Source organism: Pelophylax lessonae (assembly GCF_965119305.1).
Source record: "Pelophylax lessonae genome assembly, chromosome: 1".
NCBI lineage: Eukaryota > Metazoa > Chordata > Amphibia > Anura > Ranidae > Pelophylax > Pelophylax lessonae.
Genome location: NC_138768.1, coordinates 679,891,535 through 679,904,897, shown reverse-complemented (window position 1 = coordinate 679,904,897; position 13,363 = coordinate 679,891,535). Strand labels below are relative to the sequence as shown.

The 13,363-nt window shown below is 37.6% G+C and overlaps 1 protein-coding gene across 3 annotated transcripts in view; it reads right to left on the bottom strand.

Annotated features, from left to right (window-relative positions):
* Window positions 1–13,363, bottom strand: part of GRIA2 (glutamate ionotropic receptor AMPA type subunit 2) — a 288,216-nt gene that overhangs the window by 113,157 nt on the left and 161,696 nt on the right. For all 3 annotated transcript variants that reach the window (XR_014224841.1, XM_082243100.1, XM_082243099.1), the window contains exon 6: window positions 12,635–12,796. Coding sequence is in view for 2 of the 3 variants with exons in the window: in XM_082243100.1 (XP_082099226.1) it covers window positions 12,635–12,796 (162 nt within the window). In the remaining variant the exon portion in view is untranslated. The remainder of the gene's footprint in view (window positions 1–12,634; window positions 12,797–13,363) is intronic.

The window sequence follows — 13,363 nt, the reverse complement described above, 5'->3', positions numbered from 1 at the left end:
ATACTTCCTCATAGCCGAGCTCCTCCATACCTCTTATCAGTTTGGTTGCCCTTCTCTGTGCTTTCTCCATCCAATTTTCTTTTTTGTGAACTGGAGCCCAAAAGTGAACTGCAAGATGAGGTCTTACTAATGATTTGCTCTCTCTCGTCTATAACTCTTTTATTACAAAAAAGTATTTTGCTAACTTTAGAAGCTGCAGCTTGACATTGCATGCCATCATTAATTCTATGATCTACCAGAACTTCCAGATCCTTTGCTACCATCCACTCCCCTAGCTGTTCTCCTCCTAGTATGTATGCTGCATGCATGTTTTTAGCCCCCTTAGTGCATAACTTTGCATTTATCAGCATTAAACTCATTTGTCACATGGATGGTATTCCACTACATAGCTTGGTGTCAACTGAAAACACTGAAAAAGTATTTCTAATCCCAGACCCTATATCATTTATAAATAAGTATGTTAAAACATAAGAGTCCAAACACTGAGCCTTGGGGTACACCACTAATAACTTTTGACCATTCAGAGCATGAACCATTAATCACTACTCTCTAATCATGATCTTTTAGCCAGTTTTCTATTAATTTAGAAATTAATTTACACATTAGCCATATGTAGGGAACTTTGTCAAACCCTTTGGTGAAATCCAAATATAGTATGCCCACTGCAACTCTTTTGTCTAAGCTTTTACTTACCTCCACAACTTCTTCATTTTTTTTTTAATCCATACTGAATATTGCTTAAAATATTGTTTTGTAGCAAACTCTCAAGTATTTTCCCAACTATAGAGGTTAAATCAGCTGGTCTGTAATTATTTGGTAATAACTTTGATCCCTTTTTGATTATAGGCATCACAATGGCCTTACGCCAATCCAGTTAGTACTATGCCAGTCATTAAAAATCCTTTAAAAATTAGAAACAATGGCTTAGCTATAACAGAGCTTAGCAATTAGAGGACCCTTGCATGTAAGCCACCTGGTCCAGGTGCTATATTCACCTTTATTTAGTCTAAATGTTTCTGGATCATATCAGTTGCAAGCTATTGTGGACCATTTGTGGCGATATCAATACTATCCCTATTAAAGACTTGAGCTTCCCCATTTTCCTTTATATACACAGAGCCAAAGAAGGTAATTATTAAATTTACCTTCTGTAAGGGCCTACATGCTCTTACCCCCCTACCCTCTTTTGCAACCTGTCAGTCATTTTCAATGTTTGTGGCTTTGAATACCTTTTTACATATTCTGTTATATTCTTTGTGATGTTTAAATTATGAAAGTGTTCCTTAATTTTTTATACTTGTTAAATGCTGTGTTCTAATTATTTATAGCTATTTTAACTTTGGACATGACCATGAGCAACTTAGGTTTTATAATAGGCTTTTAAGTGTATTTCCTAATGGAAGGTATGTTGCAGTATGTTTGTATACAGTTGATTTGAAGAATTCCCATTTCTGTTCTGTGTTCTTTAATAACAGCATCCCCCCACAGTCTAAATCTGGGAGAGCAGCCCTAAAAAAGGAGCTCTCTTACAATTAGTTGTTTTTATCTTTCAAGTATGTACATGTTGTTTACAGCTAACATTTAATGAAACCATGCTATGATCACTGCTATCCAGGAGTTCTGTTACATCAACATTAGTATTAATTTCTGAATTGTTTGAGACTAACAGGTCCAGCAGAGCATGATTTCTAGTTGGGGCCTCTATGAACTGTACCACAAAATTGTTTTGTAATAGGCTTTTAAATTTCTTCCCTTTTACTGTGCCAGCAGTGGCATTTCTCCAGTCAATTTCACGGTAGGTAAAATCGTCCATTATTATTACTGTGCCAGTCAATGCAGGCCTTTCTATCTCTATTTTACCCTGTCTCTCCAAAAGAGAGCAAAGCCAGGTATATTATTAGCCCAGTTATTTAAAGAATGAAGAAAAGATTCAGCAATACCAAATAAATCATACTCCTATTCGTGCATCAAAGCTTCCAACTCTCCTATTTTGCTTGGAAGACTTCTGGCATTGGTGAACCAACACTTTAATTCATTGTCACATTTTTCACTTGTGTTTTGCATATCTTTTTTAATAGTACAAACAGCACTATAATTGCCAATGGTTGTGTTTAACATGGAAAACTCCTTATCACCTACCACAGCCCTCCCCTATTCCACCCTCCATTAATGTCTGACCCCTGACTGACTTGTCTGCCCAATTATATCCATTTGACCTCCAGACGATTTACCGCTCCTCCCCCCTTCATGACCAGGCCATTTTTTTTCTATATGGCATTATTTTAAATGACAATTATGCAGTCATGCAATGCTGTACATAAATGAAATGTATGTCCTTTTTTCCCCACAAGTAGAGTTTTCTTTTCATGGCATATGATCACTACATTTTTTTTTTTGTGCTATAAACAAAAAAAAAGATTCAATTTTGAAAAAAAAAAAAAAAACACATATATTTTTTCCTTTCTGCTATAAAACATAGCCTATGAATAAAAAAAAAAAAAAAAAAACATCTCTTCATAAATTTAGGCCAATATGTATTCTGCTACATATTTTTAGTGAAAAAAAATCACAATAAGTGTATATTGATTGTGGGTGCTGGCAGTAATCCATTGGCTGGCACCCGCTTATCAGCAGTGTACGCCCACGACCCCTACCCGGAAGTGCTGGATCACATATTAGGTACGTGATCCGGCACAGGAGAGCCTCTTTGCCGCTGTATAATGGCATTATGCGGTCTGCAAGTTGATACTCTAATCCTCCCTCCCCCTCAATCCTAGTTTATATACTCCTCCAGCCTTCCTGTAAAAATATCTTCCAGCACAACACACCCCTTTCTAATTCTGATTGATTGACATGGTTTATTGTAACGACTGAATTAGCATAAACTTGAGTTTTTCTGGGTGTTTGATGTGTGGAAGCTTAATACAAACCAATTGAAAAGGGCAGTATATTACAATTGTGTACCTGCAGATTTTTGCACACTGTATGCCAGTCCCAGATTTTTAAAAAAACTGCTGATTAAGCAATTAGGTACAACTCATGGGGTTGGTTTAATAAAGGAATTAAGGCTTCAATTAGCAAAGTGAATGTTCATAGAGCTGAGTGAATAAGGTGTAAAAATATTTTCACATCAATCTTTCATTCACAAATTGTTTTTTAGTTTCCCTCAGATACTATTGGGTATTCCAAGTGAACATAGTTTCACCTTATTTGCTAATATTCACTTTATAAAGTGAACATACGCTCTCCAAAGTGAACAATCTCAATTCCTTTAGAAAATAAACTCTACTGTGTCTTGTCTTTGTACAAAGCATAAGATGCTATTGACCAAATTTTGGAAGAACCCATAGATTATTTTATTTAATTTAGTTTAAAAATAACTAATAGCAACATAAAGTAATGCATATTGACATTATTTGCGTTAAAGTATAAGTCAAGGCAGAATTAGAAAAAGCCAAGCGGTACATCTTTTTTTCCTGCACAGACCACACAAGTACAGAAAAATACCTGTGAAATGCAGTTAAATCCTAACCTAATGTGGCTGACAACACAGAATTTTTGTGGACTGAGTGGTGTCAGCCCTGCCCAGATTTCTTCAGCTAAACTATTCATTTCATCCCACTGTTTTCATCTCCAAAAGTAAAGGCACTAAATGATTTGTAGCCCCAATATAAGAACAGGGCTGGATAAACAGACTCTTTAAGATAATAGAAGGAGAGGAAACAGGGCAAATGATAGATCTAAACATGATCAACAGATCATGATCAACAGGTACACTTGTTTTATGCATATAACAAAATGCTTTCAAAGGTAAATTTAATAGACCAATATATCCCATTGTGAGGGTTTACATACACTTTAGGTCTATGTGAAAACCCCAATATTATATTTAAAGCCTCAAATGACACATTTCATCTAAAATAAAACAATACAAATTGTCCTGCTAATGAGTAAAATTAAATGGCATTATGAAAGAAGTCTGCCAATGAAGCATTTAAGTCAAATGTTATGTTTCTAAGAAAAGTAGGACGTGTAGAATGTCCCATGGTTAGCTTGATGCAGAGTGCTTGGAGGCACTAAGCAGTCAACACGAATATAAATATAAATATGTGATTTCTTTCCACACCAACAGATATCAACACAACAGCTCATTTTACAAAGAAGAAACATAATACAATGTGACTGACATGAGCTGACATGGCAGCCCAGTGTGGCCTATCAGCTGGTAATATTCTCATTTTAATAATATAAGCATTTAAACACTGAACATTATGTTGCAGATATGGGCAGAATTGCATTAGTGTAGTACAAAAATAAAGCCACGTTTAATTAGGAGAACATGCTAGATATGATAAAGTAGCTCAAAGTTGTGTTTGATAAAAGCTAAAAATATTTCTGTATAGAGACATTGGAATGGGAAGGATTTTGAAGCAGCACAGGTCAGTGACTAACATACAACTGGAAAGTAGGAAGAAGGCAATATCATTAAAGTAGAGCTACACTTAAAAGTTAAAGGTCTGCTCATCCACTCCCCAACATTAATGGTTGTTAGTATTATGCTGGGTGGAGGTTCCTTTTTCTGACAGGCACCCACTCCCACTCGAAATTCTTGTCTTACTTGGCTTAAACCAACTCTTTTTTTTGGGCTGATGATGATGAGTTATCTTTTTCTGACAGATACTCACTCTGACTGTGCTTAGGAAAGAATTATGTTAGTTTAGGCCCCCAGCCCACAACCTTCTGGGACCTGTTGCACATTCAAGAAGGCTGCAAGACCAGTCTGACAGCACCACACAATCTTATGCATGTGTATTGGAAACAGCAGGAAGTCACACCCATCTCCCACTGGACCTGCCAGGAATCAAAACCTGGCCAAGAATTGGCCCCATTGAAGAGCACTAGACTTCATGGGTTGGTAAACGTTTGTTTCTTTAAAGTCAGCAGCTACAGTATTTGTGATTCAGGGTGGGAAAACAGGAGACAACAGAGGTCACTGCACCGTTTTCTGAATTTATTATTAATAATATAGTGAAACTAATTTTTGTTTTTTTAAATAACCGCACTCCTAATGTGTACAAGGTGCTATTAAGTGCTTATACAACTGTAATATCGCTTTAAATATAATACAATCAAAGAAAAGAAAATAATTAAATAAAATGTTATAAAGGTGCAGTGTCCGTAAAGTGTAATGTCCACACCAAATATCTCCTAAAACGTGAATCTTCTTATAAATCATCATATAACCTCTACTATCAGTGAGTAGATATTCCTGTGTCTTCCTTCACCAACATTTAAGTGAACATCCTATTACCCAGAACTAGATGGCCCCCATTACAGGGGTATCACTTTCTTGGTCCTGTATACCAGGTGCAAAGATCAGATAACAGCAACCACCAGTAACTGACCCGCATTGATCCAATACATGTGGAAAGGTAAAAGAAAATGCCTCTCATAGTGCAGTAAATCCCAACTTTATTCTAATATAGCATATTAAATATTACTTACGAAAAAAAAAAAACATCATAAAAGGCTGGTAAACACCGGTATTCGTTCCACCTGCACTCAACCAATGGTGGAAGTGACGTGTCACCCAAGGCCCCTTGAACGCGTTTTGTCAGCAATGTCTGACGTCATCAGGGGTCATGTGATTGGACACATTGCTTCCTTTTTTATATGCTACCGCCATTTCAGATAACCACTCTGATTCAATCCTTCCAATCCTTAACCAAAAATCAATAAACTGGACTCCCATGAATGAACTCTGTTTACTGGTAATATTTACCACCCTATTTTGAAAAGTAAACTTATACAATTTATCTTTATAAAATAATAGCAATTTCCCATATAAATTAATTGAGAGACATATACCCCCTCTAGTGGTCAAACCACCTTGGTAAAACCAAAGTAGATATATTAGCACCATCTAGTGGTAAACAATGATACTAAACTCCTTTTAAGAAGGATTTTCATCAATTGGGACATCTCAATTATAATAAAAACAATCTATAACAACCAATCAATAATTTGATATAAAACAATTAAGATCAATATCTACATTTATGCCTGTCGAATTTAAAGTATTTAACTCAAAAATTCATTCAGTTTCATTTATTAATATCCTCTTGTTTCATATTTCCTCCCCTCCAATGTGGTTCCACCCTTTCAATCCCTCAAAAGGAGGCCAAACGAGGGTCTCTGTTGTGATACATTTTAAAGTGATTTGAAAGGCTATGTTTTGGGAACCCCTTCTTGATATTATTTAAATGTCGATTGATTCTAAGGCCCAGCTTCCTGTATACAAGACCAAGAAAGCGATATCCCTTCTTTGCTTTGTATGACTACCTGTAATGGGGGTCAGCAAGTTCTGGTGAGTAGGATGTGTGCTTAAATGTTTGTGAAGGAAGACACGGGAAATCCACTGATAGTGGAAGCTATGTGAAGATTTATAAGAAAATTCACGTTTTTAGGAGATATTTGGTGGTTGCACCTGTGGACATTGCACTTTATGGACAATGTACCGTTATAACATTTTATTTCATTATTTTATTTTATTTGATTGCATTATATTTAAAGTGATATTATATTTGTATAAGCACTTTTTTTTTTCTGTTTCAAGTATTTTATTGAATAATGCAAGTAAGTAACAACGTTTGACATACAGTATAATGCGAGGTTATGTAAACAAAGCTCGGTAACAGAGCATGACCAATAACTGTAACTACAGCAAATCGTGAGGGTTAGTAGACAAGGGGCTGTAAAATGGGTGGTCACGAGAGAGTAGTGATTGGCATTGCCAACCCATCGGCACCCTATATAGGGAGCATACTGTGCCTAGGTGGGGAGGCAAAACCAACCAATTGTTAAACTAAAAGGGAACAGTACCCAAGTCTACCGTACTGTGTGGGAAGAGGCAGGGGGAGGAGAGGAACCTCACGGGTATCTACCAAACAGGAAAAACATGGGCTACAGTCAGCCAGAATGATTGAACAAGTCGAACAGGTAACCTGTAAACTGTAGTTAAAATGACAAGGTAGAACAAACTCGGACATTGTAGGTGCTACAACATCATATGTATGCAGAAGAAAGGAAGCAGGGCGGGGGGGGGGGACAGGGAGAAGGGGAAGGAGGAGGGGACAAGGATAAAATGGGGAAGGGGTAGACAGAGGGGAAAGAGGAAGGGGAAGGATTGCCGGGGGTTGTATAAGCACTTTATAGCACCTACACTTTGGGAGCGCGGTTGTTTAAAAAAAAAAAACAATTGGTTTCATTATGTTAGGCTAAAAAATTAGCCATACAACAGGCTGCTCCCTATTTAGGAGATTAGGTTTATCCAGTTTTAAACAGATTGGGATGATATCCAAACTTGTTTACATTATTATTAATATGTTAATATCTAAATTGCTGTAGTAGAAATGTTGCTATTTATGCTTAGTTGTACTTTAAGCGTTTATGGGGTACCATGTCAAATTATTTGGCTAAATTTAGATACACTCTGTCCACAGGCTTTCCTCTATCCAGATTAGAGCTCACTCACCTCATAGAATAGTAATAGGTTGGTTTGGCAAGAATGATCCTTCATAAATCAGTGCTGGTTAATGATACTATTTTCATCAGCAAATTTCTGGATATGGTCCCCTATCATCCGCTCTAATACCGTGCATACTATTGAGCTATTAGGCTGACTGGCCTGTAGTTTCCAATTATATATCTCGGCCCTTTTTTGAATATTGATACCACATTAGCTTTTCGCTAATCAGCTGGTACCATTTTAGTCAGTAAGCTGTCCTTAAAAATTAGGAATAACTGTCTAGCAATGACCTGACTAAGTTACTTGAGAACTCTGGTGATTTGTTCACATTAAGTTTTTTTTTTTTTTTTTAAGATCTTCTGTTTCTGTTAACCACAAAGATACAATCAGTGCTGTGTTGCTAACAATACTGTCTTGTCCATTATACACCTCTTTCTCCATAGTAAAAACAGAGGAGAAGAATGTATTTAACACTTGTAACCAACTTCCCCTGATTATCCTTTATGAGGTCAATATGCTCTGACTTTGCCTTTTTTTTATTAATATATAAAAAAAAAAGAATTGGGGATATTCGGGATTTTTGTTCTTTAATATGCCTTTTTATTCTCAAATTTAGCCACCCAGGTTTAACCTTACTTATTTTATATTTGTTGCCCATTGTAATACACTGGCTAATGCCATGAATTATTATGTTTTTAAAGGACGCCCACTTTTACTCCATGTTTTTTGTTTCTAGAATATCTTCCCATTTTGTGAATAATGGAGCGCAGTTTAGTAAAGTTGGCTCTCTTAAAATTAAATGTTCTTCTTCTACCCTCATGACTCTGGCTGATTACTCCGATGAAGTTAGTGCAACCAGCTAACGAAACGCATCAGTACCCCATCACCAGCTCTGACGTGACCATGGGACATGACCAGCAACTATACATCCAGCAGCTTTTAGAAGTTGGTCTAATGGGAGATAGCCACTGAATGGATGAGAAGCAGCAATGGCATCAGCCCAGCATGGCTTGTGGAGATGACTACATGTGTGGCGTTTAATGGTGGTTCATTGGGGGGGGAGCGTTCACAGAATACCTTGACTATCTCTTGATACTGAGGTCCATACTTGATCTTGAAACATTTTGTTTACATGGAACTACTGGTACTTGCCTAGTGAACCCCCCTCCTGACCCTGTCAGTCTCCAGATAACCACTAATAACTCTTATATCAGTGCTGAGTGCAGGCCTGCATACCGTCCTTTCTACCTCCATTATTTGATACGGTGATCAGGGCTGTATTTTGGCCTAGGTCAACAAGGCCTAGGCCTAGGGCGGCACTTTGCAGGGGGGCAGCAAAAAAGCCGCCCCCCCTCCACCTGAGACTCTATTGGCCACTGGTTGCTAGAGCTCTCCTCCCCCCTCTCTCTCTCTCATCCCCCCTCTCGCTCTCTCTCATCCCCCCTCTCGCTCTCTCTCTCATCCCCCCTTCTCTCTCTCTCTCTCTCATCCCCCCTCTCGATCTCTCTCTGTCATCCCCCTTCTCTCTCTCTCTCACCCCCTTCTCTCTCTCTCTCTTATCCCCCCTCACCCTCCCCCTCTCTCTCTCTCCCTCACCCCCCCCCCTCGTGAGATCTCAGGGGTTCATGCTGGGACTTGTAGTCCTTCAATTTTGGAGAGAGCCACATCCATTAAGAAAGGAGTGGGGCAAATTTACATAGAAGGAGGGTGCCCAATTTTAGTCTTGCCTAGGGCAGCACAAAGCCAAAATACACCACTGATGGTGATTATCGTGCTATTTGGAGCTCTATCTACATGTGGATGGTGTGAGGACTTATGGATACTGTTTATCATTTATTGACCTTATCTTGTAGCTGAAGCCTCTTGCCACAGTGTATCGCCTGACTGTCATATGCATCAGTGATCTTCCATCTATATCAGCAATTCAAGCTTTTACTACACTCCTGCAGAGCGTAATTTATCTATCCCTCAGGTATTGCATAGCTACTTCGCTCCACTACTACCTTCATCACTATAGACTGGCTCCCTAAATTCCCAGGAAATTTTTCAATATTGGTCGTTTTTGTGGTGATTGTTGCATGTATGGGCTTGGGTAATGTATGTGCAGCTGCTGGTCTCTCCCTTATCCCTATGAGACAACGTTGTCTTATTTTTAATACACTGACATATCGTGGTTATGTCTTTTATATTCAATCAATTTCTCAATAAAGTTATGTTTTAATGCTCCGTGTGTCCAATTATCAGCCCCTCTTTTCTGTATGAACACCTTAACCTCCTCAGGTGCCACCCTTTTTTTGTCTACCCTCATGTCTTCTTTTCCTATAAATTACAGTGAACCTAATTACCCTGTGGTCACTGTTTCCCAAGTTATCCCTTTTTTCACATCTGCAATCAGTTCTGTGTTTTGTGTAATTAGTAGGTCAAGCTGGTGAGCTAAGTGATCTGTCCAGGCACCACATCCCCATCAGACTACAATATATCAAACAAATGTTTTTATACATACTAAGGCTATTTAGGGTGGCAAATTAGCAAACAGGGACCATGTTTAATACATCTAAAATAACATAAAAGAGTTTTTAGGGCATCTACAAATGCATGTTCATACATGTTACAATAAAAGCCCCATTTGTAAAACCTCAACTACCCACTAGTCAGCTGCCCTTACAACCCTGAACACAAAAGTTATTTTATCTATTTGAAGCTGATTCCTGCAGTGGTAATTTCCACTGTTTTAAAAAAATAACACTGGCTAACAATTTTTGCTGCACAGACTACAGAGACCTTTACCAGCTGAACACAGTCTTGCAATGCAACAACTGAGACAGTAGCAGCACATTTGTTCTGCAGGCTGCTGACTTCTCGGAAATTCTATTCTTCACTACTGGCTACAAACATATATGTATCCTATACAGTATACACCCACCAAAGTACACTACTGTGCAAAAGTTTTAGGCATGTATGCAAAAACGCTGTAAATTAAGAATGCTTTCAAAAAATATAAGTGTTAATAATTTATTTTTCTAAAAAAAAAAAATGGAAAGTAACTGAACAGAAGAGAAATCTAAATCCAATCAGTGTTTGGTAAGACCATGTAATCCCAAGCAGACGCAATGATGTTGAGATCAGGCTCTGTGTGGGCCAAAACCATCACTTCCAAGTCTCCTTGTTCTTCTTTACGCTGAAAAACGTTCTTAATGAAGCTGTATGTTTGGGGTCACTGTCCTGCTGCAGAATAAATTTGGGGCCAATTACATGCCTCCTTGATGGTATGTCACGCTGAATAAGCATCTGCCTGTATTTCGCATTGAGGATACCATTGATCCTGCCCAAATCTCCAACTCCACTTGCAAAAATGCAGCCTCTAACTTGCACGGAACCTTCTCGATGCTTTACTGTTGCCTGCAGACACTCATTATTGTACAGATCTCCAGCCCCTTGCAAACAAAATATTAAAACATTTTTTCATCAGTCCAGAGCACCTGCTACTATTTTTTTGCACAACAATTCCTGTTTTTGAGCATAGTTGAGCCGCTTAGCCTTGCTTCCACGTCTGAGGTATGGCTTTTTAGCCACAGTTCTTCCATGAAGACCACTTCTGGCCAGACTTCTCTGGACTGTGGATGGGTGTACCTGGGTCCCACTGGTTTCTGCCAGTTCTGTGCTGATGGCATTGCTAGATGAATTCTGAGACAAATGGAAGTAGGCATGATGTATCTTTCATATGCTGCATTAAGTTCCCTTGGCCGACCACTGTATTTATGGTCTTCAACATTGCCTGTTTCTTTGTGCTTCTTAAAAAGAGCTTGAACAACACATCTTGAAACCCTCATCTGCTTTGAAATGTTTAAATGGAATAGACCTTGCTGATTTAATATAACTACCTTATGTCTTGTTGCTGTGCTCAGTCATACCATGGTGTATGACCTATAACATGAAACTGTCTTCCTCAACCTTACCTTATTAGCAGAGTTTGGCTGTTCCTCACCCATTTTTAGGCCTCCTACACAGCTGTTTCTGTAGTGACAGGAAGATCTAAACATATAGGTGGAAATGTCCTACACAAATTTAAAGCAGAGTAAAAAGGATAATCCTGCATTCATGTACCACCCTTACAACAGTATACTGTAATAGTGTTATTTAAATATTGAGTATACTGTACATGTATCTTGCAGCACACAACATGATTTAGTGGCTCTTCAAAGAAAGTTCCTGTGTAGAGCTCTGTGCTGAAAAAACATATGATTTAGCAAGCTTGGCCCCATAGGGAGCTGTCATTATAAAAGCCCTCTAAATTTATCTGGAATATAAATAGCTGACCCACCCTAGCTACATTCTGTGGGTTTGAAACATTGCTCAGAACTAGCTTCTCTAAAAAAAAAAGTGGTTCTCAATAGAGACAAGGGTTTCTCTAGAGAAAATCATGCACATCTTTGAGATGATAGGGATTTCACTTGCTCCATATCAACTGCAATAATCAGATACAGAGTAGAAGATGAATAGAACTGTGAAACATCAATTTAAAAAGAATATCTTACAATGGGAATGAACAGCATTTAACAGTCCAAATAAATTAAAAAATAATTACTCTGCATTTCACCAATTTTTAATAATTCAGTAAAGCTCTCCTCCCATAATGCATTGTGACAGCTTTCTGTTTCAAGTAAGCTACTGAATATGGGCGATAATTTGGTGGAGCTAAGCTACTGACTTGTGACATAACTGTCTACTTAGGACAGTTAGTAAGATCATGTCATGTCTTGTGGATCTGTGGTGACAGGGAAGATAACAGATTAAGGTTAAGTTATTAAGAAAGTAGACAATATCCAATCCTATGTGATGGAAATGTCAATGTGATTCCCACTAGCACATGGTAAGTGAACACAGAATCACCTGATTTACTATGATTAACTTTATAAAGTGAACAGCTTCTGTCTGTATGTATCACTTATGTAAGAAGTATTAAACAAATAAATACATGGTTATAAAAAAAAATGTTCTTTCTTAATAAAAGTTGTGGCTCGGCATATTATTTTTAGTTTTGATGAATTTAAGCTTTGTAGCTAAAAGTATGTATCTAAGGTCACAACAATGAAAGACTGATGTTACCTTTATTGTAGTAGTGTGTGCTCCAGGGTATTCCTTCTCTTCCAGTGTTGACCAACGCTGTATAAATTTGGCAACTGTTGGGTCATCATAGTCTACGATCTGAAATCCTGACACGTTAGCTCCTCCAAACTGTATCTTTGATAAATCTCCATCTGTAAAGCCCTGGGTAAAAAATATGAATTTATTAGATTTGCAGGTGTGCTTATTCCAGCAGCAGAATTGTAATAAATTAAAAACAGTCTTTCATAATCCCTTCAAGGAATAAAATAAAACTAATATACTTTACTCTGTTCCTGCTTGTAAAGCTTTGCAACTTAGGGAAATGTTTATAATAAAGAAATGCAATATGGTCTAGTCATTCTTCAATCAATTATTTTATGCTAGTCAAAAACACCAGATGCCTAGAATTGTATTACGCAAATTTAGATTTGCTATATTATAATAAAGGTGTCAAAGAGATGTTTTAGCTATTTATTGTTGAGCAAATTTAAACTAATACATTCTCTAGAAGACATAGTATAACCTCTTAGAATATTAAACTCAACTTTTATGTTAGTTTAATAAAGTAAATCACTGCTACTGTAAAAAGTTTAAAGTTGCATTGAGTGCACAAAAGTGGGCACCAAATTACTGTATATAATACCCAACTAGTGGAGCTCTTGAAAAAAACCTACATGAAAAGCTATTGCATTAATAATGGTTTGGTAACTCAACAGTGCAATGTCACAC